Below are 26,581 nucleotides of genomic sequence, written 5' to 3'. Positions count from 1 at the left end.
CTTGTCTTGTTTGTGCCTTGAGGAGCATCAGGTTCATCCTTAAGGTGAGGCTTCTGTCATGATTCTGCTGCATCATGTCATGTTTCTCTTAGTATAGTGGCAGGATCATGACAGAACCTCATGTTTAATGTGGAGAGAGGCAATTATTATGGTCTTACAGACTCTCTCTCTGGTCTCGTCTTTGTTCCCATCCTCTCGTTACCCTCGTTATTGATTAATGCCCTTCACCTGTTCCCCTCTTGATTTGGTCCCTTAATTAATGCCCTTGTGTCTTCTGTCTTGTGCTGGTTCATTGTGGTTGTGTGGTGAGTCCATGTGTCTTGTCAGCCTAGTTTAGTGTATTTGTAGTTCTTGTTTTGAGTTTATTTTAAGGCTTTGTATAGTTTAGTGTTGTTAGCCCTAGTGCTGTTTGGTTATGTTATTGTATCCATGTTTTGTTCTGTTATTTGTTGTTATTATTATTATTATTATTATTATTAAATATCTGTTAACCCCTTACCCGCTGTCTGCACCTGGGTCCTCTCTCCGTGTCTCACCATGAGAATCGTGACACGGGCTGAACTGAACTGGTTTGGACTTTGTTCCTGGCATGTGTTGGAACATGTAAAGAAACTGACGCTGCTGGTTAGAAGCTGGAGTAGTCGCTGTCTTGTAAGGAAAACTGTGAGCTGTGTCTAGAGGACATTTTTATTATTTCTATATTCTATTACAGTGGTTCTCGACAGGCGGCCCGCAGGCCGCATCAGGCCCGTTGCCCTTTAAAATGTGGCCCGTGGCAGCGCTGTTCAACGTATAACATCCTAGCATTGCGAGGGCAGACCGCTCCTGCTTTCGAGTTACTCTCACGGGACTTTGACGTCAGATGCTGATCCGTCTGCCCAGCGCAGCATAAAGTAAACGACCTTTAATGAGGCATGACAACTTTTTTAATTATTATAAAAAGTAGGCTGTTATCATGACTAAACAAAATAGTACACACATAACATTTATGACTCAATTAATTATAATGGCATGTATATAATTGAATGCAACCTATCGCGACACTAATCCGCCTAATCAGGCTAATTTATTAGCTATACTCACAGAACTTTTTTAACTATTGGCTAATTTATGTGATGGCGACCAAACGAAGAAAGGTGGATGATGAAAACAGGACTTTTAACCCTGCGTGGGAATCTGACTTTGCTTTTATTGAGGTACAAGGCAAACCAATGTGTCTCATCTGCCAAAAGACGATTGCTGTATTAAAACGGGCTAATCTGCAACGGCACCACGAACAGCTTCACCCGAATTCAAGGATGCGTATCCCACTGACAGTAATTTCAGAAAACTGAAAATTAAGACTTTGCGAGATGGCTTTCAGTCCCAACAATCCCTGTTTTGCAGTCATGTTAAATGCAGTGACAATGTTACTGAGGCATCGTTCAGAATCGCCTGGAATGTTGCAAAAGCAAAGTAACCAGCTACAGAAGGAGAATTTCTGAATAATACACTTGTTGACTGCGCGGAATCACTGTTTTCGGATTTCAAGAAGAAGGATGACAAAATTAGACAAATTTCAAAGCTACAGTTGTCTGATTCAACAGTAACTAGGCGAGTCAAGGACATTACAGATGATCTCTTTTCACAGCTTTTAAATGACATTGAAAGTGCCGAGTATTTTAGTTTGGCATTGGATGAATCCACTGACAACACGGACATCGCGCAGCTTCTGGTCTGGGTACGAGGAGAAATTTGCAGAAGAAATGTTGACTTTGCTACCATTAAAAGGCCAAACGCGAGGAGAGGACATTTACTCTGCGCTAAAAGATTTTTTTCATGGTCCAGGCAAAAGCATTAACCTTTTAAAACTTGTTTCTGTTACTACCGATGGAGCTCCTTCAATGGTCGGAAAGAAGAAAGGATTGATTGCCTTGCTCAGAAAGGATCCTGAAATCTCTGCATTATTTTTATATCATTGCATTCTGCATCAGGAGCAATTATGCAACAAACTAAGAGGCGGAGCACTCAAAGAGACAATGGACAGTGCGGTAAGGATAGTGAACTTTATTCTTGCACACGCACTGAAACATAGACAGTTCCGATCGCTCGTGGAAGAGTGCGAGAGTGCATACGGTGACTTGACAATGCATGCGGATGTCCGATGGCTTAGTCGTGGAAAGGTGTTATGCCGTTTCATGCAATTGCTTCCTGCTGTGCGCATGTTTTTGGAAGAGAAGGGTCAACATAATTTACTGTCTCTCTTAAATGATGACACATTCATTGAAAACGCTGCATTTTTGACAGATATAACGTGCCATTTGAATTCACTTAATCTCAAACTTCAAGATAGGCAAAAAATTCTGCCGATGATGTTCAATGATGTATCCGCATTTGAAACAAAACTTGACTTATTCGCTCAACAACTTAAGGAAGACGACTTGACACACTTTCCCGTTCTGCAGTCCGTTGCAAGACCATTGTCAGCCGCTGCTTACTGTGCATACCTCACTGAACTAAAAGAGCAGTTTTCCCTGCGATTCACGGACATAAAGGCCATGAAACCCTGCTGGCATTTACGGAAAATCCGTTTGCTTGTGACGTACTTTCTACTTCAGTGTTAGTCAGAGATCTACAGTTCGGAGTCGAACGGGCTGTGTTTGAGGAGCAGCTAATTGAGTTGCAGTACAATTCCATTCTCAAAGAAAGGCACAAAGAAGAAAGCGCCGACGCATTCTGGATATCTTTCGTTCCCAAGGACACACATCCTGCACTAATTCAGTGTGCTAAGAAAATCCTGACCTGCTTTGGATCTACATATGTTTGTGAGAGCTCCTTCTCTGCCATGGGCATAATTAAAACAAAGCACCGCTCCCGTCTAACTGATAGACATCTGACAGATTATCTGAGAGCAGCTACAAGTGAACAGGAACCCAATCTCAAAGTACTTATGAAACGTATGCAGACTCAAATGTCTCACTAGTCAAATCCACAATGGCATCTTTTTCACCATACTGGGATAACACTTACTGTACACAGTTTTTTGATGTGTGGAATATAATTAGCATTTTATGTGTTTGAAAGTTTTGTGCAGTATTTTATAAATTAGTAATCATTAATGTAAACATCAGTCATGTTTTTGTGCTAATTGATAAGGCTAAGAATTCATGTGTAAATATAGTTTTCTCATACTCTTTTACAATGCAATTCTGTCCTTCATCTCCAAAACCTGATTTAAATGAATAAACATGTTCAAATCGTATTAATATGAGCCAGTTGCCCTCTGTATCCCATGTGGTTGAAATGTGGCCCTCCAGGCCCCTGAAGTTGAGTACCTTTGTTCTATTATATAGTTTTGAAGTTCTCAGATTTGTTTCGTTTGAGTGTCAACTTAGTCTCAGGTGTTTGTCCTAAAATTGCTTTTAAGAAATGAAACAGAAACAAATTATACAATTATTAAAATACATCATGGCTCTGCACCATGAAAGTAGATTTTATAGGAAGAATAATCTGGATTTGGATAAATACGATGGGAAATGTTTCAGTTCATATTGGAATCTTCGATAATATTGACTTTTAATTGCAGACTTGGTGATCAGTTTATGACTTCATCAGTTTTATTTTGTATCTTGAGGTCTTTCTGAAACGGCCCTTGGTGAGATTTCTAGGTCTTCATAGGAGAAATATCTGAGACACAGGAGCTCTCAATTGGATCTTATTGATGACTATTGGAAATAATTGTGACGTTATAGAAATTGTAAATGTACTTGCAGGCCTCTTACTTCAGTACAAAGATGACATCACATGTTGTTTTCAAAAAATCTTGGAAGTTTAGGATGTATTATAATTTCCAATACTACAGAAATGTTACTGTGATAACCCATTTTTGAGAAGGTTGCTATTTCGGGTGCTACTTTTTATATGCTTAATCAACATATAACCTTTATTACACCAACCCTTAATAACATTCTGTACCTTCTCGAAGGAACCAGAGAAGAAAATCTTGTGCAGCAGCAAAGCACATTCCCTTTTAGGAAAGTCATTTTTTGTCGAGTCAGCATGTTTCTTACGCGGCATCACAAACTTCTTAATTATATAAATCGAACTATAAATTCAAGTAGACTTTATAGTGACAAATGGTTTGGATGTGCTCATTGCCGCTGTTAAAGAAAGACCCAATTACGGCCACCCATACAGCAAACATGCACAAGTGTAAGAACTTCCATTCAGCATTCAGATTGCATAAGGAGTCTGTTCCTCATCTCCCAATGAATTTCTCATCCAATTAGCGATTCCAAAAGCTATTCTCCCCGGTTGCCTATTCAGCCACCCCGATGACGTCATGTTTTCTTATAGCGTCCTCTGCATTCTGGCTCAAGAAGAATGGCATTTGGTTGAGCAACTGTGGTGTGACCGTCGTTTACATAAGCGTTTTAAGATATTATGCTTATTTTCTCTATCATAGTTCACTTTTTGTGATTCAACACTGGTTTTGATAAGGTTTTGTTATCCGAGCGAATTACTAGCAGTTTTTCACTTGTGTTTCTTTTGTAACTATAAGATCTTTGCTGAAGTAAAGCTTTATTTAAAATGTTTACTGCGTGCATGCCCTATTCTGAAATAAAAATCACGTCTATCAGTACATTTAAGTTGTCTATTACTGACTTCATGAATATGTTAATAAGAATGTTAACCCGATTGAAATAAAACCGCACATCACGCCACTTCTAATGCAGCAAGTGTTTTGGCAGAAAGTTGGCAGACGCTCTTATCTACAGTCTCTTAACACTTCTTAGTCTACATGTATGTACAAGTATCTTTACACAGAGCTGGGGGTTGCGAAATAACACGTTTGCGCAAAAAGAAATGTAGATTGAGTAGTCATCTGATATCCCTCTGCTTTGTCCTCCTAACTGCTCCTTTAAGAAAGTGTCAAGGAATGCAATCCTGCATAAAAGGTGGAAATGTAATATGACAGACAGGTAATGGATGTGGCCAATAAAACAACTGACCCATTTAGAGTTAATGGTGTATCTTAAGTCCGTATCTAAAACACTAGATTTGAGTTGGTTCTGATCAATCAGAAAAGTTCAAGGTACTTCAGCAATTGGCGTATTAAAATCTTCATATTCTTTAATAAATGCATTCCGGTGATTTCGTAGCGTCGGTTGGCTTGTCAATATGAATGTAATATATTTTTAAAGCTTTGTAACGGCTACTGTGTCTTAAAACAACACACATTATGTTGAATTGTGTAAACTGTATTCTAAAGAGCAACAGATTAAAGAATCTTGCTGAGCTAGTTAACCTTTGTTAAACTGTCAAAAACGGTACCTATATAACATCTGGTTCAGTGGCACAGATGTTACGCAAGTCATTTTATCATACCCTCAGGTAACCTTAAGAAAAGTATATACTTCCGAGTGGCAAGTGTGAACGTTTTAACAAACACTACTTTATCGTAAAATTGCCTACGAATGATTGGTTATTTTGCTGGTATGTGGAAGCATTAGACCCTATCTAAAGCTAATTCTTTCCTTTTGAACTGAAGAAGTAGAATGAAGCTTTCTGCTTCCATTGTGCAAAGGTCATGGGCTATAATAACTCAAGAAGGCATGCATGCGTGTATAAATGGCCAGCGAATAATGATGATGGATTGTTTCTGGCACCACTTAAACACGTAACATATATTGCCCAACACGTTTTACTATTCACTATTTTAGTGACTGGCTCTGAAGATGGATCGGTCCACATGCCTCAGCAGAATACAACATGTTTTCTTCTGGGAATGTGCTGTACAACATCCATTTTCTTTCTTAATGGATTTTCCAGTCGCTGACTCAAAGAATTCCCCAAAAGCATCCCAAAACATGCTGTGGGGATGCTCTCAGTTTGATATGCTGGGTTAGGTTTGGCTGGCTTTAGCCACACACCGCTTAGAGATTTAGTTGGGTATTAAAATCTGTATCAGATGTCTGAGTCTGACATACTATCACAGTCTATCAAGGTTATTTATCAATCTTCTCATGTTGATTGATGTTTCATTTTCCTTTCTTCGAGAAGCTGTAATGCCTGTAGACCTGTTGGAAATCTGACTGTTCTTGCTTGAACGCTGATTTTTTACTTTCACGTTTTTTTCCACATTAAATGTCCCTCCAAGAATCTGTTATCCTTGTAGTGTAATGTTTTGCTTCCGTCATCTTTTGGGTGAAGTTCCAGAAGAAGACCTGAGATAGGTGCTAGCGAGGAGGGAATTGTTCTTGACCCCGTCCAGCTCAAGAAGGGGGTCAGCTTAATCTCACGTGGGAGGAGTCAGGCAAGAGGGGTGTGGCTCGTAAATATTCATGAACTGCTTCATTTGGGAAGGCCCCTGTGCCCCTGGATGACACAGCTGGACAGAACGGCTCACATTCCAGCCTCCCCTTCCTACCAGACACGTCCTATTTTCAGCTCGTCTCACATTGCTACACTTTGCCCTACAAATCAATGCATGCCATTTTGCGGGTCTCCTCCCTGTACCCTATGTGGAAAGAATGTGCTCCCAGCATTCCAGAGAAGATGGTGCATTCGGACTAATGGTCTCTAGAGTATTCCTAGGATGTTGCATGAGAATGTTGGAGTGGGCAAGAAATGCAATTCTTTCTGAGTGATGTACATGGATTTTGAAATGATGAGAGCATGTAAAGTCAAGCCTATTTGTAAATATTTATATCAGCTAACATAAATGTTCAGTACGTTTCTGTATTTAAGTATTGGGTGGATCTCGTCTTCTTTTTTTCTGCTTTGGTAAAGGATTATAAATTTTGTATGGTCATGGACAAGTGTTTCAATGGAGGATGAAGGTCATTTTAAGAATGAACATTTAAGTAAAGACCACACTGTGCTTGGAGTGTGTTTTGATACAGGACGGTCAGCCCTATAAATAACCCAGAATGTTGACACGTGTGCTTCATTTAGAAAGAATGGCCATTTTTAGCCTGTAGAACGCAGACAATCTGGGAGGGGAGCGAATGCACCACATGCCGTGTGAAAGTCGACACAAATCCCATTGCAAGTTATGTTACCGCCATTCTCTGTGTCAGTATTTCAGATGTCATTCATTCCAAGCATTTTTACCTACATTCTGTCATTCGCGAAATATTCTCTTCTCATTTCTGAAAACCATTCTCGTGGCGTTTCCCAAAAAGGAAAAAAGTCACTCTCCCGTACCTTCTCTGGATCTGTCTACCAGCTGCTACAAGATCAGCAGACTCGGTTGCCATCTTTAGAAAACGCCTAAAAACGCATCTCTTCCGTCAACATGTCGTTGATTGATTTTTCCTAATTCTCTTCCCTTTCCCTCTTTATAATAAAAAAAAAAACACGTACTAACCTCACTATTCTTAGCTTTTTATACTGTGCTAGGCTTTAATGGACTATTTTGATGCACTTATGTATTTTGTGGCCTATGTTGTTATAATTGCTTCCAATGTTTCCTCATCTGTAAGTCGCTTTGGATAAAAGCGTCTGCTAAATGACTAAATGTAAATGTATGTAAATGTTTCAGTGCTACATTCCTGTGAGTTTTCTAGCCAGCGTGATGAATCTCCCTGATGTTTTCTGCATTAAAGGATTTACTGTTCCATTCCTTTTCCGTGTCACAGATGATTACAAGCCATGAGATGTATTTTATAAAGCCCAAACTGTAAGACACCCGCTGAATGTGCAGATGCGTTCAGGGAGAGTCGATCTTGAAAAGCAGCCAGGATCGCTCGGTCACTGCAGTTTTAGATTGCGTAACACGGCAGGCCGTCCTCCCTCCCCAACCGCGGACAGCCTCACATTATGCAGTGGTTTTATGGACTTTGGCAACCACATGGAGAAATTTAAACTGGAACTTAGGACAGCACTGGTGGATTTGTGTCCCCAGCCTGAAGCTATATCTGCCAGTGCTCATGAAAGTGAGAATAAATCTCAGATCATTTTTTGGAGCCCACGCTTATTCTTCTTATTGGAGATTCAACTCATTAACTTGTAGGGCCCTATCATAAACCCCGCGCAACACAAAGGCTTTTATGCTAGTTTCAGCCTGTCAAAGTTATTATTTTCACATCATGAGCTATGTTATTTAAATAGCAAATGTATCTGCGCACACGGGCGTGCAGATCAGAAATCAAGGTGAGGACACTGAAACCTGGTCTGAAGTTAATGGCGCAATATATCTTGGGTTATTTAAAGAGCGTGTTGGGAATGGGAGATGAGACTGATTGGTTTACTGCACGTTTTTCCCTAAAATACACCCATTAAGAAAATCACCGTGCGCCAGCCTTTTCTCCCGACGTCAAACTAGCAAAAGTGTATTCTGACAAGTTTTAGACCATGCGCTTGGATTGTTAAAATAGGGCCATGTAATGTCCACCACACTTCAGGGTTCCTGTAGCTCTAAGTTTAAAGGCTTGAAAGTTGAAGGTGATTTAGGCCCGACATTCAGATATACATACAGAGATCGGCCCTGCAAAATAACATCAACTCTTAGGTCTTCAACTGAAGACCTGCTAAAGGAATCATCTCCTCAGAGAACTGTTGGTACAATTTCAGTAAGGATTTACTTTAATTGCCGGTGGGCTCTGGCTTGGCCTTTGCCTTAGCTTCAGGGCTAATCACTGCTAGACATTAAAGCTCTCCCTTTAAAGGTGTGAGCAGCACACACACGAACGTCTTACGACACCGCCCAACAAACCTCGCAGTACAATTCATTTTGTGCTGGGAAAGTCTGTCGAACAAACAAACAAGGCTTTTCGTAAAGAGCTGTGGTTGTTTTCTCTACATGCTTTTTGCATAGTGCTCGTGTAAGCAATGGTGTTTATCATTTAATGTTAACATTGCACATAAGTGAGAGATAGAAGAGGTTTGCCTGTGAATGTATTTAAAATAACGTAATGTGAACTTGCAATCGCTTTACTCTACTCTACTTGAATGCTGATTCTGAGTGAGTCGCACCAAATGAGCCAGGAGGTCATTCGCATGCAATGACTGTCATGATCCTGCCTCTCCTTGTCTTGGTTTTCGAATCTTGTGGCAGGATCATGTCAGACCCATGTGTTTTATATGCAGAAAGGGCATGGCATTGTTTTGGTTTTGTCATGCCATGCTCTCTCTCTCTGGTATTACATCCTTTAGCTCCGCCCTCTTGTTTCTCCGTTAGCGTCCCGTGTTTCATTTCCCTCACCTGCCCCATTATCTTCCCGCTAGTTCCCATTAGTGTTTGAGTCTTGTCACCTGCCCGTCCCGTCCCTGTTATATCTTCCCTTGTTAACGTTTACCTATATCTAGCCCCAGTTCCCTTTATCCCGTGTCGGTTCATTGTTTACCTTCCCCATCTTCTCGCTTGTGTCTTGCGTGTACCCTCGTTTCCTGTGGATCACTCTGTTCCTATTGTCGTGTTTTGGACTTATTATTTGATCCGTGAACATTGTTTATTTTGTCCCCCTTGTGGGAAGTTTTGTTTTATTGTTGTAATGATCGTGTTTTCCCCATTGTGGGTTTTTATTTTGGTTAATAAAGTTTTGTTAACCCTTTATCTGCCTGAGCTTGGGTTCTGTCCTAACCGTGACAATGACATAATTTCCTGGGGTCTGCTGACTCTGTCGTTGCAGGATTGGACACTGCGCGAAACGTACAGACCTGACTCCATTATGTAATCCCAGCGGTGAATGGGGTCTTTTAGGGAACGTGGAAAAAAATCCCACACCTCAGGGCTCCAGACTGCGACTAAAAGGTTGCATTTTGCGACCAGTTGTCGAGACAGCAAAGCATTTTAACAAGTATTTGTGCATGTGTGGCCTGCAAATTTGGAATTTCTTCTCGTTGTTATTTCATGTGGAAAGACTTGTAGAACGACCCGCCACCAGTGCAGACTGTGTGTGATAGTAAACCCTGCACGTCACTGATGATTCCTGCTGCTGCGGATGCGCAAAATCTCTTGTTAGGTTTTTAGATTTTTTATTCACATGTGTTGAGTGAACATGAGGAAAAGCGTCCTTAATACACAATAAAATCACCGTAAGAACACAAGACCTTTCATTTTGCTTTAATGGGTAACACTGTTAACAAAAAATATATACTTTTTGACAAACACATTTTTTGATGGTTCAAATGAATTCAGATTACAGTCTCTCTATTTAGCACCAATCAATAACAAACATTATCTGTAGACTCTTTAAAAAAAGCGGAACCAAATCTGCGGTCATCAAGTAACTTATTTGTCAGTTCTTTTGGGGAAAATAAGTGAATAATTGCATTGCAGGCTGATTTCAATTGTGCTCCTAAAAATTCCAGTCAGGGGCTACAGTGCTACAGTAACCCAAATAATTCAACTTTAGCATTTTTCTTACCGTTTATGCTATGGTATGATCGCTAGGAAAACTGCGTTCGAGTCACATGAATTGTTGTGGAGATGTGCTATTACATTACAAACATGAACAAACGTTTTGGCCTGTTGGAACGATTCCAAATCTCTTAGCTGCACTGCAGAAGACACCCAAGCAACTACACTAGTTTGATGTACATTTTCGGATGTTAGGTTTAGATTAAAAGTAACTTTTTCAAAATCCTGTCTAAGAATATAAAAATGATGAAGCAAAAAAAAGAAGCCATAGGTTTTACTTTGCTACACTACTTAATATAAAAAGTGAATATGTCATTTTGGGCACCGTGGAAATGTTCATAGCTCCTATGCGTTTTGCCCTGTTCTCATCTTTAGTTTTTTAATAGAATGGATATGGTTTCATGTAACCCCGGGGCTGCGTAATTTGTAAGCGTCAGTAAAGGTTCTGTATTTCCCTCTGCATTTCTCTCAATCTCATGTTGTTTACTGACCCTGTGGAACTATTTGGGTTAAAGAGAGCTCTTTGCTATATGAGTTGTTGCCACTTAGACTCAACTAAGCAAGAGATTGCTCTTTTCACCTTGACGAAACGTTTGATGTAACTAAGATCTTTTGTTATTGTTTGGTTTCAGCCTATTCCCTCATCTGTCTGAGGTGAATGTGATATCTGACAGAGACATTTCAGTACTATGGCTGTGGCCGGATGTCCGGATTATTTTCTGCACCATCCAAATTACCAGGTAAAACATCGTTTGTGTTTGCTGTCTTGATATATTGACATAACATCAGCTTTTTCTATCATGTTTAGCCTGGTTTTTAATTGCAAATGAATCAAAGCAACTGAATTACTCTGAAGCTATACTATAAATGTACACAAACTGTTTCACAATATTCATTCGAGGCAAAGCTAAACAGACTTAGTTATCTCATTTGTGTTTCATTTTTGCATCACCTTTGTTTTAGATGTAGAGTATCTCTTTCCATTCATAAATAGACTATTTAAATACAGTAATATGACATAGCTTCATACCGAAGTTCATATCAAAATCCATCACTTTTGATAGCAAGCTGTTTTTTTTGCAAGTCTCAAAGCCTCATGCAATTTTTCTCAGAAATAAAATAAGAGAAGCAGTCCACATTTGTTCATTGTTTATGTGTATTTTCAATGTACGCGTCATGAGCTGTAGATTTAGAGTCTTGATCATGAATGAAGATAGAGGGCCAGTGAATGGCTATGGCATCAGTGTGCATTCCTTTCAGCTGAACGCATTGGATTCACATGGTGTAACCTGACATAAGAGCATCCAAACTCTGGCCTCACTGCCTGCTCGTGAAGGCCTCTCTTTGGCACTGTCTCCATCCACGTGCGGCAGTTTAAACTCACTGGGAAATATCAGTCGGGCTCATCAGCCCATGGAGAGCTGGCATGGGTACAACACGTCTTCTGGTTTCTATCCTAAAGGGTTTTATCATGCTAGATACCCCAATTAAATGGTCAGCTTAGTGATGCTTGTCAAGGAAAGTTTTTAAAAGGGCTTTTCTATGGGCACTTTTATGACCAAGGCCTTGTTGAATTCATTAAAGTTGGAATAAAAGGGAAGTTGTGATGGTGAGATATGAATGAGTGTAACAGCTTCTTGAATAAAGGGTGGGGCTGGATTTTGACATTTGGGAATGGATTGGATTGTTGGAAGTCTGGCCATTGGACGGTTAGTATAGTTCTTTCTGATTTTGGTTAGATCATGAGGACACATGAATTAGACAAATAATGACCATCTTAAATAAATGACTGATAATGATACATGAAAAATATAAGAATAGTCCATTTGGATTTCATGGTGACTTTAAAACTAAGATTAACACACATATTTATATATATATAATTTATTAATTCAGTTGAATTCAATTTTATTTATGTAGGGCTTTTTACAATGTTGCATTGTTTCAAAACAGCTTTAAATGAAGAAAACAAAACCAAAAGAAAACACAGGAAAGATCAAATGCAGTACAGGACATGGTATACAGTATACCATCGAAATACAGCAATGTTAATGGAATTTACAGAAACCTGAGCTAATCTTAAATCAGCGGTCTCCCCGTGAGCAAGCCAACATGGTCCAGTGGCGAGGAACTAAAACTTCAATGATGCATAAATGGTGAAAAAAACCTCGGTGAGACCAGCCTTAGCCGGGAAGGCCAGGACCTCCTCTGAAGTCTTACAGCTGCACTCAGTAACTTTGATTAGAATGTAATTTTTTAAACTCATATTTCTTAAATAAAAACATGTATGTATGTGTGTATGAATATATACATAAATATACACAGGACACACACATATACAGCAGGCTATTATATAAACACAAAGTTTTTTTTTAATTCGCGGTTAATCGATTTGACAGCACTAGAGAAAACATATGAATATCCTATATATGCTTAGAAAGATGTGGCGGTCATAACCTTTAAGGGCTTTTTTGTATCTGGGGCGAAACGGAAAGGCAGAGGATTTTGGAAACGGGTAAATAACCAGCAGTCGGCCGCAGTATCTGTCTGTGCAAGTCTGGTAAGTAAGTGGGATTCTGGGCCGGGCTCCATGCTTGGCTAAGGCAGGGGGACTGGAGGGCTGCCACGGTCCTTCGAGGAGAACTCGCAAACTACTGTTTTAAAGGAACTGCTGAACTGGCTTTTATTGAACTGTGCCTCTCGCCTTTGTGCTCTCAATTAAGATGATGAGCCACAATGTGTGAACCCCCACTCTCACCGTCTCTATTATGCTTGGGCTGGAACTGAATCAAAATGTAGAGGTAAAGTGAGCGTTCCGCTAATTTATCTTCTTTTTTCCAGAGCGTCGATACTTGAGGTCTGAATACCACAGCTTCATAAATCACTGTGTGAACAGTACAAGCATGTTAGTTGGCTGTATCTTTAGATATAATGTTTTCTCAGCTCAGTCTAAGAGGATGTTAAGCTCGTATATTGCTGTACCTTTGTCAGCTGAAGATGTACTGCTCCAGAAATGTGGGTTTGTCATTAGCTCACCAGCCATATTGGCTTTTGCCTCATTCTGCTTTGGCCATTAAATGGCCTTTTCTGCAAGTGCACTGTTTTTTTTCAGAGCAGTAAATTTTCGCCTTCAGTTTTATAGTTGTTTTCAGAGTGAATCAAGAGGGATTTTAGACAGCATATGGTTCCTTATTCTTGGAAATCTGAATTCTTGTTCTATTTATTTCCTGGAACTTGAGGATTTAGCATATGGGTCTTTTTTTAGGGGTCTGATTTAGCTGAATTGAAATAAAAACACTTTTTAGGATCTAATGGGACCAGCTCATGCCAAGACAATATTACACCATACAGCATTGAAACATTGTTTCTAGCTTTAAGTAGGCAGGTAAACTGCATAATATAATGTTTAGTATATAATTTTTCTAATAATGATCAGCTATAGGGGCTGTGCAGTGATACTTAAAGTAGTTCGGGTATTGCTATGCTTTATCATAGTAAATCTGTCATGAACTTGGAGTGAGAACCCATACGCAGACAGCAGTTGCAAAATACTTTATTTAAATAAAAAGCACAAGAGGGGGCGAACAGAAAATAAACAAGCATCAAGGGTAGATAATAAACAAGACCGAAAACACAACTGAACTGTGTTTCGACTGAAAACACAAATTTTTTTTTAAACGGAAACAGCCTTTTTGGGGACTGAAAACGCAAACTTATGAAAACGCTGCATTTTTAATTTTCGTGTAAACTACAAGACGGTACTTTCTGAAAACGATGACATCATGCGCATGCGTATTGCAAGCTCAGTCGCACGAGTATAGCCAAAACAATATGGCGGCTTCTCGTACTGTGAGCTTTCGCTGCTTGACTATGTATTCAAGTTTTCCCAGGAAAATGTGCATTTGCGGAGGCTGCTCTCGCTCCCCTCAGGGAGCCGGGCGTGCTTATTCTCAAGTATCTCAGCGACTGGCTCATCATGGCACACTCGCCAGATCTGTTGTGTATGCACAGGGACCTTGTACGTCGGCACCTTGACCGACTGGGCCTACAAGTCAACTGGGACAAGAGCAAGCTCTCCCCTGCTTATAGCACCTCTTATCTCGTCATGGAACTAGACTCTGTTACCATGATAGCGTGCCTTACCACAAGCGCTCCCAGTCAAGACTGCACTGCCTCTCGACAGGCAGCAGTCAGCAGTCCCACTGAAATTTTTCAGTGGCTCCTGGGGCATATGGCACCCTCAACGGCAGTCATGCCACTCGGCTTGATGCATATGAGACTGCTTCAGCATTGGCTTCAGATTCGAGTTCCCTGGAGAGCGTGGCACACCGGCACAAGGTGTAGTCCCATCACGCCTCACTGACGAGACGCCCTAGCCCCTTGGACAGACTTGTCCTTCTCCGGGCTGGAATCCCGATCGGACAGGTCTCGAGAAAGCCTCCCAGCTGGAGTCAACCATCACTGCCAATAGACAGGTTCTCAAGTCAAACCCCATTCTGTCAGTCTCGATACAGAAGGGAACCTCAGTTCCCTGATGGAGGGAACGAGACGTTGTGTCCGTCATGCCACAACACTTCACCATCCGCTGCAGCGACCGAGAATGCCTCTCAGGTTCCTCAGCCCAAAAGGTGAATGAATGTGCACGCTATATTCCTTTTATACCCGCATGCACAGGGCGGACACTGGCCTTCGCCAAGTTCATTGGCCTTTTAAAAGTACAATCAGAGATCAATGTTCATACCACATTCTATCGATACAACGTCTCGTTCCCTCTATCAGGGAACTGAGGTTACATCTGTAAGCAAGACGATCTGATGGATCCATTGTTGGTTGATCGGTTTGTTACAAATGGGCAGGTAATGTAGTAATGGTAGCATTTGGCCTGCCACTTGTTTAAAGTTTTTATCAAGCCAGTTTTTCAGCTTGTGTTAATGTAACAGTTGTAAACTTTTTTTACCATGAACATGATCTTTGAGTCTTGTCTGATTGATCAGCAGTGAAGGTAAAATGGTCTTTTCAATATAAGTTTAATATATACTTAAAATCAAGCTAAATGACACGAACACCCTGAACTGAATTTATAATTATTTTACAAACTGTTTATATAAATTAGTACAAAGTGAATCATACAAACACATAGTATTTTTAGAAACAAGCAATAAAGAAGCCACACCCCAACTGTTACTGATGCGAAAACACTTCATATAAATGAGTTGTGGTTAGGAATTGCCATGAAATTGGGCTTTAAAATACCGCTTTCTGTTCAGTGTTGGGTGTAACAAGTTACTAAGTAACTAGATTATAAAAGTGGGTCTGTTTTCACAGTGTAATGACACCTTCCAACATCCAAGAATCTTATTAGCACAGACAACAAAATCCATACACAAAATGTTTGAAGTAGGCATATTTACTGTATGTTAAGCACCTTATGTGTTACAGTAAAGAGAACAAGTTCAGCCAAGTCAGGTTCAGGAGATTCATGAACCCCAATAAACAGCTTTGTGTTTATTTATTGCATCCACCTGTTAGTAGAAACTAGATCTACAAACAACAGCACGTCCAGGGTTATGACTTCAGCACATGTACAATCAAGAACTATGACAAACAGTTATAATCTATATGGTGTTACATTCAATACATTTATCATTGTTGAATAAAAATTGCTTATAAATATCATGTCCGGTAACACAAAGAAGATAAGACATAACACCTTGTTTATCTTGGCGTTACAAACATTGTATTTTCCTCACAAATTGCATCTACATAAAAACAAGTGCGAAACAAAATCCCAATGTCCTGAAGTTTAAGTGTCAGGTGTTGTTTCAGAGAGTAGCTTGTTTGTGATGTTATGAACATACTGTATATAACACAATGGCCTCTACTGTTTGTCAGAAAGCAAGAAAATAAAATAGTTAATAAATAAAAACCCAATTCACCCAACTGTCACGTAAACAAAACCATATTTGAAGAAAAAATGCGCAATACAGTTTTATGACCTATTCGGTTACGTTTTCTCATTTGCCCTTGGCAGTAAAGATTTAATTTAGGCCCCTGTCTGTGTATTTTGGTTCCAGACTCATTTAAAGTGTGATATTAGGGATCTTAAGGCTGTCTGTCTGGACTTCTGCTGTGTTCAGTCAGACAGAACCACTGGGGCTTCCCCCAGTCCAGATATGATAGGAATTTGGACCAGATCAGTCACGCTCGACTGGCTTGACCCTCCCAGCCCCCCCGCCACTTACTACTTCTGTTCTTAAGGAAGTTTTAATCCGTCTGATGCTGCCAATGTGCACATGTGTTGTTTTACAATAAGATTCTGAAAAACGGTGTTTCTACAATTTCTTAGATCGGTATTAGTATGTAAGAAGTATGTGGTGTGATTCCGCTATGGGACAGTCTGGTCAGGTTCGGTGAGCGTGACGGGGCCTGGAGGTTCCGCGGAAATGGCTGGGAAGGATTTAGGTCCACGCGCATATCACCACCTCCGCTCACTGCCTCAAATGGCTTAGCAAGCGCTGTCGAGCAGGAACCAGACGATAATGCGCATGTCATATCCACAAACGCTACCTCAGCATGCTGGGGACTCAGACATGTGACGCAGACATCGTGCCTGTCTGGCTCGAGGATGGGGTGGTTACACCTACGACTACAGCGACGAGACATGCCTGGCACGCTGTTGGAGAATTTGCTCTTTGAAGACACCTACTGAAACGCCCAGGAGAAGTCGCACAACGCCAGGACGAGTTCCGCTGCTCTGCATCGTTGACCCAGTAGGGAGAATTGAAGTTCGCACAGCATAAGCCTTGCAGGTTCCAAAGAACAAAAAGGCAAATGAATGGGCACGCCATCTTCCCTTTTATACCTGTATACCCGTATGTACGGGGCCATCCCATTCACCAAGTTCATTGGCCTTTTTCTCAAGTCAAACCCAACTCTGTCAGTCTCAACACAACGTTGAGAGACCGACAGAAAGGGAACTGTGGTTATGATTATAATTATGTCAAACAATTGTGATTAAATCAAATGTTTGCAATGAGACGATTAATGTGACAGCCCCAGTCCATAGGAAAGGCAGCTACTATTTAAATCTGTCTGGACTTGTTCCACATCTTTGTTTTGCTTTGCTGTGTTGAAAGAGATTGAAAATAAATCTTTGTGAACGTTCCTGATAAATGCGAAACTGTTTTGATTTGTAATGATGTTATAAAAAAGCTTGCAATTCAAGTGTGGAGTAGATGGATCTTTGCTGCCATCATCTTGAAGATTTCGCTTGAAAATTTGCTTGACAAAATAGATGAGCCACAACTGTTGTTTTCCTTCAACACTATAATCGCACAGCTGCATGTATGTGTGGCACCCACAACCGCTGTACATTTACACCAGAAAACAAAACAACTTTTGCTCTGCTTCTGGAACATTCTAGCTAGCGGTCAGAAGCATTAAAACTACTGACGTTCTGTAGCCACATCACAGCCGGATTCTGGGTCGCGCGGTCTCGCTCCCACCATAATCTCCAAATAGGAAAGTGCCACAGGACATTCTGTCCCCAGCTCGTGCTGTGAAAGCTCCAATCAGAGCTGAAAGAGATATCCCACAATCCTCTATCCCGCCGAGCTTTTGTTTTGGTACATCATCCAAGAATCTAAAGTGTTCCCCTCTGGTGAGAGAGCCGAGAGGCTCTTCTGTTGAAAGGGACGATTAATTGAATTTAGCCGCCACCTGTAGTTTAAACATGTACAGAGAAACCCACTGGGAACATGACTCCCAGCTGCTGGACGCTTTAGATCTCAAGACGTGAGCACAATGGGCTGTTTCAGCTGATCAAATGAAGAGCTTGTGCCTGAGTTTTCTTGAAGCATGCAAACAAGGCATAATATAGTTTACTAAAACTGAAACGGCAAAGCTAATGCACGAGATAGCATGAACTATCAATAAACAACTTTTATAGCATTTATTAATCTTCATTGTTCATTTTTAATAATATTTTTTCAATCAAAAGTTATAACGGTAACACTTTACTTAAAGCCTTTATGTATAATGCATTATTAAGGGTTTTAAATGGTAATGGTAAATTGCATAGCTAATTCATTTACTAATGTAAACAAATACAAGCACATTGTAAAGCTATTTAAGATTTCTGTTAGTATAGAAGAAGTTGAAACACTGGATTATTTACAAAGCTAAAGAAAAAATGTTATTGTTGGAAACCAAAAATAGCTGGAAAGTAATTTGTAACATAAAAACAATAAAATCTTTAGATTACGAGTCATTTGGTGACAAAGGGTGAACATTAACATAAGTCAATATACTTGCAGCCATGACTAAAAGTCTGTGATACAATTGATAGACATCGAAATCAAGATTTTTTAATGCACGTGAGCATAGTATTCATTTTAGAAGTGCGACCTACATTCAAGGTACGGTATACATTTGATGTATGTGTAGGATGTGTGTTCACATCAAATGTCTAAAGATTTTATTTTATTGAAACGCAGGACGTACGCACAGCTGCAGGAACACAAAAGGAACAGAAAAAATGTGTGTGTGTGTGTCAAATGTAAAGTAACATTTAAGTAAGACCACCTGTCGGCTTTTCTCTCAGCAAGATACTGCCAATCACAGACAAGCAGATCTGATTGGGCCAAGTTTTCAGCAGTCCACCAATAGGAATGCACCCACCCATCAAGGTAAGTAAACAATACATTTACATCTTCCATGCCTGCAATATTTATGTGTTCTGATTTCATTAAGTGTTTCTCAGATTTATCTGCTTTTAACATCCCAAACAGCTTTAGAAAGCTTTTAAAAGATTTGTTGAAACACTTATGGTACAATTTTCGATAGTTATAAAGTGTGTACATGCGTGTGTGTGTGTGCATACTGGATTATGGGCGGGGGTCCGTCTCGCACACTTGGACCTGCGTGGGGGCTGTCTGTTATAGTGGCCTTTTCTAGCTGAGGAAGAATCGCTCATTAAAGCGGGATCTATATTCAGGCCTCTTCCGCAGTAAACACTCCAGCAGTTCAAAGACTTGATTTATAAAGACACAGGGAGCCACTCATTAAGCCTCCAATCTAATTGTGCCATACAAAATACAGAGGCATAATATTTGGAGCATGAGATTTAAGTACAATATCGCCTCAGCATGGGAGGTACAGGCCTGAATGTTTTCTGTAAGTCTGATGTTGTCATTGAAATAAATGGAGCAGAAACTTTAATTTATTCCCCGGACTTCTCAAAGTACACGGCTTCATTCACACAGCTGTGATTACACACTTGTAATGTTCCATGGCCCCTTAATATTTAGTTTGAGCAGTACTCAATAAGAACAAGTTGTTTTTCTGCTGAACTAAGAGATTGTTATTCAATGTCGTCATGCACGAACATCATTCTATTCGATGACGATCATGTGACGATACATGAATGAACTTGTGGAAAAAATAAAAGGCAATGTTCCCATGGCTGTTCTTTGACCTCACTGGTTTTTATACTCCGTTGAAAACAACAAACTGTGAAAACAAAGGTCTTTGGGAAACTGGAATGCAGCTAGAATAGATGTGAAGCGTCAGATTATTTCAGGAATATGTGTGGCGCTATTCAAATCCTGTGTGACGTTTTAAGGATTTTTAAATTAATTAAATTAAAATTTTCATGATCCGCGTCACTAAATGTCATAAACACACCAAAATGGTTTCATGAATGCGAATGCATAAATCAGGTCCGTAGCCAGCCAGTTGAAAGGGGAGGTTCTTTTTTTCCAAAAGTGGACATTTTTACACTTTTTCTCCTCCTCTTGTATTAATTATGAGGTTCAAATACTTAATTTTGGTGACCTTTTATGCACTCATTTGTGCCAGATCAGTTTGTCTGCTGGTATCTTAACCAGCACGCTTTTTGATGCACCTAAAATATTTATTGCATTGTTGTCAAATTGCTTCCTCATGTAACACTTTTGTCAGTCCATACACAGTTCATAAGTTTAAAGACCACTCTAACAACAGAATAGATTTAATGAACTTTAACTGAAATATTAATAATATTTCTTCTAATCATCATTTCTTGACTCTCTGTCAATGCCTCTTTGCTATGTTTTATTATTATAATTACGATACGTTTATATGGCTATTATATGGTAGACCAGGGGTCCCCAAACTTTTTTCTGCAAGGGCCACATAATTCTCCCTGTCTTTAATGGGGGGCCGGGTCGGTCTGTAACAGAAAACTACACAGGCCGGAGGTACTACTTGAATTATTGTGGAGATTTAATTATGATTTGAAATGTATTTATTATGCCTCCTAATGGTATAATAGTTTATTAATAGTTAATAGTTTAGTGCTACTCAAATTCAAAACATTTTCTTATGCATATTAATTAACCTTTCTCTTTCCCAACCGCTTGGCCATTTTGTCGTCTCTTTGAAATTTTCTGATGGTTCGCGCGTCAGTTCTATCGCAATGGTACGTTATGAATTTAACAAATTATTAGGCTATGCGAGTAACTTAACTTACACAAACTAAATTTGGGTCTGAAAGCCAATATTCGGACGCTCGCTCACGGCCCTACTAGAGCAAGCTCCTGATTGTTTAACGCTGCGCGAATTTTCGCCAAAGTTCCGATTTTTCAACTAATTCGCGCAAATCGCGCCGCAAGTAGGTCATCACATCTTTGCATTTACTTAACATGTAAATCACTCGCACTTAACGCTTCATTCGCGTTTGGTGTGAACACACTATAAGGCATCGTTCAGAGGGCCGGTCCAAATCTGTGGGCGGGCCACATTCATATATATATATATAACCCCTCCCCCTGCATCATTCAGAGGCGATGCTTCTTCACGTTGCTTTGAAAAGTGATGATGACAATAATCACATGAAAAATTCTGGACCTTTGGCAGTGAGGGGGGGTTCGTTCGAACCACCCAAACCCCCCCTGCCTACGGGCTTGTAAATGCTGTATATGCTTCCTCAAAAAAAATTTCGGTTGGTTGTGTGTTTGTTTATAGTGCAGTTACTACATGATCATTGACTAGGATGCATCAGCATTTACGTACATGCTGCAAATTTGATGTGGGTCATGTGTTTCCTACCGCCTCTGAATGTGCTCACAGTGATCAGATAGATTTGAACATCATTTACATCCTGTTTTTAGCTCTGTCAGCTTCGGATTACCCAAGACAGATATTTATACGAAGTGTAAACAGGGCGTACGTGTGTAATGGTGGTGGCGTTGTGTCTACCAGACTATGTGATAGTTTAATGGAATGTGTGGTAGCTGAGTTCAGACAAACATAGTTCATAGTGACACCGTTCAAATCCTAAACCTGTGTCAAGAGCTGTCGACGTGCGTACTCAATACACCCAAGAATATCTGAATATGGTGTACTTTGCTGAACTATAGCAGGCAATCTGGTAGAAGTGTATTATACAGACTGTCAGATTATTTATAGACCATTTTGCAAGATGTAAACACTGCAGGTCAAACCTTTATTACTTTTTTCCCCCTAGAACACTAAGGAATATTTTTTGAAGAAATTTGGTATCCAGCACTTGGCCACATTCACTTCTATTGTATGGAAACAAAACCAATGCAAGTGAATGGGGTCCAGTTAACAACATTTTTCAAAAATGTTTTTTGTGTTCTTCGAAAAGTCATACAGGTTTGATATGAGAAAGAGATAGAATTTCTTTTTTTGGGTGAACTATCCCTTTAATATTGTATCCACAGAAAAAATAAAGAGAGCATTAAAAATTTTAGTTTAATCAGCATTTCTAGATGTACTGTGGCCATTTCAGTGTCTGTTGAATTTCAACAAAATGAAACATCAGGAGTGACAAAGTCATCAAACAACAATGTGAAAGACTGACAGCATGACAAGACGCATGAAAACGTCTCTGTTACGACTGTAACCTCCGTTCCCTGATGGAGGGAAAGAGACGTTGTGTAGAGAGACTGACTGGGGTTTGATCTTGAGAACCTATCATCTCCGGGATACATTTAAAACGCCAATGGGCTTGGCGAAAAGTGTGTTACGGAGGCCACATCCTACCCAAGGGGAAGGTTACATGTGGAGATACTAACATGGTCTCACCAGTGGGTAACAACACGTGAGAAAAATGTGTCAGTCCGAGTGGAGGACAAAAACCCAGGTGGGACAACCACCGGAGGGGAGGTCACAGATTCACCAACAGGGAAATCAAAAGTGAGGAATACAACATATGTGACGACCCTAAAGGGGAGTCACTACGTATGGGGCACTAGTCCCAGTATAGGGGTCCAACCGATTAGGGGTGACTCTACCAATACTGAACTTGGTTCATACAGACTGCTCCGCCCAGTCCGTTACCAAATGCCAATGCTTAGTAATGGATGGAATGCCTGTACTTTGCCCTGAGAGGGGGAAAGTAGGGAGGCTAAATAGCGCTTGGCTCACCTGAGAAGGCGCTTTCGCAGGTGTACGCCCAAACCAGGTGCCCATCTTATACGCTGGTAACGCTCAGAACATGGGCTGACACTGGTTCCACTCGGAGGTAGAAAAACCTCGCGAAGATTCCAAATGTATGCTAGAGAGGCGCCCCGCCAACCGGCACTCCCCGGTGGCTGTCCCCCATAACAAACAAAGAGCTGCTCGGAGCTCCTAAGGCTCTGTGTGCGGTCCAGACAGAGGTGCAGCTCGCGTACTGGACACAACACGTTGGAGGTTGGGTCTTCCTGCCCTGAGGGGAGCGACTGCAGGTTCACCACCTGGTCCCGGAAGGGAGTGGTGGAAACCTTGGGCATGTAACCGGGGCGGGGTCTCTTAATGAGAATGTGACTCGGCTGCAGGCAGTGACCCCTCCAACCTGGCTTTGGCCGGGGTTGGGCCCGATGTTGTTTTCCCCAGGTTCCTCCCGTAAAGGCTGGTTATGCTTAGTCTATTTGATAGCCTTCGTTTGCTTCTGAACAGCGGAGAACTACCATCCTCCTTAGTATCTCCAAACAGCCCAGCTTGCGAGATGGGCACATTCAGAAGGCGCAAGGTTGAGCCACAGATGCCCTCTTGCATAGTGGACTGACCCAAGGCACGTGCCATTGCCTTGGTTTCCGGAGCGCGAGGTCAGTGGCAGTTGTCTGCGGGCACAGGTGCCCTGCGACTGCACACTACACCCGGGGAAAGTCGACGTAGGCTTGGGCCACCCCGCCCTCAAGGGAAGTCATAGCTACAGAGCCCGCTAGCCTAGTGAGCCTTGTGAGCTCCTCATGCACCTCTGGAAAAAATGGCACCGGGGCAGAGTGGGGCTTTTGACCACGCTCCGACCCCAGAAACCATTAGTGCATCTCATCTTGCAAAATGAAACCACTTCACACCAATGACGGCATACTTTAGAAAACCATCACGATGATATTGTAGCGCACAGAAATGTGTAATTCATGATGATGTGCTGTTTTATTTTTCTGCATCTAGTTATAGAGAGCTGACGGTAGTTTTGAGGGCCCCGGAAAGACGACAGGCAGCCTGGTGCGGCTGTGTTATTCATTGTTCTGAGTTCAGAGTGAACCGAAGTTTACCTAAGCTCTTCGTTGTTTTTCAGACGCTTCAGTATTTTTATTATTAATTTAAAACATATTGTGGATGTGATTGATGAACACGCAGTCATGCACAGGAGTGACAGCGCTCGTGCTGATCAGAATGAATGGCAGGTAACATCATATCAAGTCATGATTCTGCCCCTAGACTAGAAAATCAAGACAAGAGAAGGCAGAATCATGACAGTTAGTTTGCTGTCTTTTTTTAGTTTCTATGGCTTAAATCAAAACATACCAACTGCATTCCTCATTAGAGGCTGAGCCCCCCCAATATTCAAAAACCTAGAACCGTCCCTGGTGTCTAATATTTATAGCATGCATACACATATAAACAAATAAAAAAACCTTGGATATGATGCACAGATTCATGTTAATCTGGAATGTAAGTGTTTTTCTTGACCGTTCTCTGATTTTCTAGAGGAGCAGCTCATAGATGAGATCAGCTGAAGTAACGCGGTAATAAAACATCTGAATTGATGTTTGTGTTGCTGCTGAGTCAGGTTACATTGCATTCTGCAGTCTGACCATACAGAATCACTCGTGTCCGAGAGAAGTCTGGCTCCCGCCACTTCACATCCGCTTCTTACTCGGCAACACACTACATTTACTACAACAAGCTTTTACAGTCCTCCCTTTGTTTTCTCTTGAGAAGTGTTGTCAGTGAGTTTGCCTGACATCATGAGGAAATCATAACTATTTGTTTATGCGTTCGCTCTTCTCAGAAAGGTTCCTGGATCCTGAGGACATTACCAGTCTTCCTCATCACCTGTCTCACATCTGCTTTCATCTTTATTTTAAAAGACAAATGGGCATTTCTAAGCGCTCGGACTGGACGGTTGTTCACCTGCTTTATAAAGTGAAGATGTTGTTTTGGGCTTCAACTGTCTGCTTTTGTATTTGAAATTCAGGGTTAATATATATCTGGAATATCAGTTTACTTGTGGTTTATAAAACATCAGATGTTTTTGTCTCTGGAGCGTCTGTTACCTGGATTTGTAGTTAGGCCTAAGAGATGCTGGACGACAATGTGCAGGAGATTTAAAGTGTGTCATTTTGTGTGTTTCAGCACCATCCGGTGGACAATAAGAAATGTTTTCATTACTTATACTTGCTTCATAACATGCATTTGTCTGCAGAAGGTCAGGTGCGTGTTAGGTTAGTAGAAACGATAAGATGATGAATGTAGCAGTTGGGGTTAGTAAAGGATACATTTAGGTTGAGATTATGGATTTATGTAGCGTTTTTAAACCAAAATACAGCAGTTTTCACGTCATGTTAAAATATTGTGTTGGATGTCATTGAGAGGAATTTTTGTCCGTTTTATAACAGACAATGGAGCACATCGCAAATACTCAACATAAAGTCAATTTTTCACACTACACTTTTTACATACACGGTTCTACTTTAAAATGTGGAGGATCTCCATTTCATCTTGTATCTGATCAAATGCTATGCACGTTTCATACATGAAGTGGCATTTTCTGCATCTATTCCTTCCAGTGGTCATTTCAAGCACTGCTTACAAAGAAAACTATTGTATGTCATTGTCATTTATCAACATGTTATAACTTTCTCTGAAACAACAACCAAGTCTGCCTACTGTACGTTTAGCCCCTTCCCATCAAACCAGCTTATTCAGACACCAAGTTAACACCGCATTCATATATTTAGAAGAATCCAAAGTGACTTATAGTGCATTCTAGCATTTTTACATTAATTTTTTATGTTATTTTTTTCATTCAAAAGAATATTTGAATATTTCATTTTGACTTCAACAGATTAATCGACTCTCAACCTCCCCACTGAGCCAGAGCCTCTGTGTGTGTGTGTGTGTGTGTGTGTGTGTGTGTGTGTGTGTGTGTGTGTGTGTGTGTGTGTGTGTGTGTGTGTGTGTGTGTGTGCGTCTTAGCTCTCTAGGACCTCTAAGTAGAGAAGGTGCTTACCTGTCTCTATAAATACATAGGGATCAGCTGATTACATGAAGGGTTTGCAGAAAAAGGTCTTGCAGAGGGCAACTTTGGGTCAGAAGCGTGAGAAGAAAGGCCCAGAGAGAGCAGATGTGCAGTTACTCTCATTATGTTGTTAATAAAAAAAAATCTGTAAACCTGCGAATTTCGGATGATTTTGGCCTGAGAATAGCACAATTACAATGCACATATGACAGAACAATGTAACATAACTGGTAGTTTCCTAAATGGGGGGTGGGTCACTCTCCAATGTATCAAGACATTTATTAGCAGTACAACTGCCTTGAAATTGAAAAATAGCAGCTTAAATATAATCAAAACGTTTTTATTCCGTTGTGGGTAATAAAGCAACTTCAATGAACAACAGTGATTGTTAATCAGTTATTTGTTCATTTGTCGCACACTGTTCTATACAGGATCAAACTTGTAGTGACTACCATGGGTGATGCTTTGAAAATGACGCACTCAAATGTTTTTCAGAAGCTGACTTATTTAAGGTTCACAATGTACATCAAATAATGATCCCGTGTAACTTATCCAAACACTAACAGAAAGAGTGTTTTCAAAACATCTCATTATTACCAAAGTCTGTTTACAGAAGTCGTGCCGCTCGATGGCCATGTTTTCAACGCCTCCGGGCAGCTATTTACGTCATAACAAGACAACAGGCATATTTCTAAAATCGCTGGCAAAATGAGAATTGA

At 40.6% G+C, this 26,581-nt stretch overlaps 1 protein-coding gene across 2 annotated transcripts in view; it reads left to right on the top strand.

Annotated features, from left to right (window-relative positions):
- Window positions 1-26,581, top strand: part of grb10b (growth factor receptor-bound protein 10b) — a 63,966-nt gene that overhangs the window by 3,669 nt on the left and 33,716 nt on the right. Inside the window, exons 2-3 of one of the 2 annotated variants that reach the window (XM_079470545.1) lie at window positions 10,978-11,085; window positions 18,948-19,032. In XM_079470545.1, coding sequence (XP_079326671.1) covers window positions 11,035-11,085; window positions 18,948-19,032 — 136 coding nt within the window. In that variant the 5' untranslated portion in view covers window positions 10,978-11,034. The remainder of the gene's footprint in view (window positions 1-10,977; window positions 11,086-18,947; window positions 19,033-26,581) is intronic. The other variant, XM_079470546.1, reaches the window with a different exon arrangement.

Source organism: Barbatula barbatula (assembly GCF_947034865.1).
Source record: "Barbatula barbatula genome assembly, chromosome: 12".
NCBI classification, from domain to species: Eukaryota; Metazoa; Chordata; class Actinopteri; order Cypriniformes; family Nemacheilidae; genus Barbatula; species Barbatula barbatula.
The sequence above is the reverse complement of the archived record's forward strand: the minus strand, read 5'-3'. Positions and strand labels throughout refer to the sequence as shown.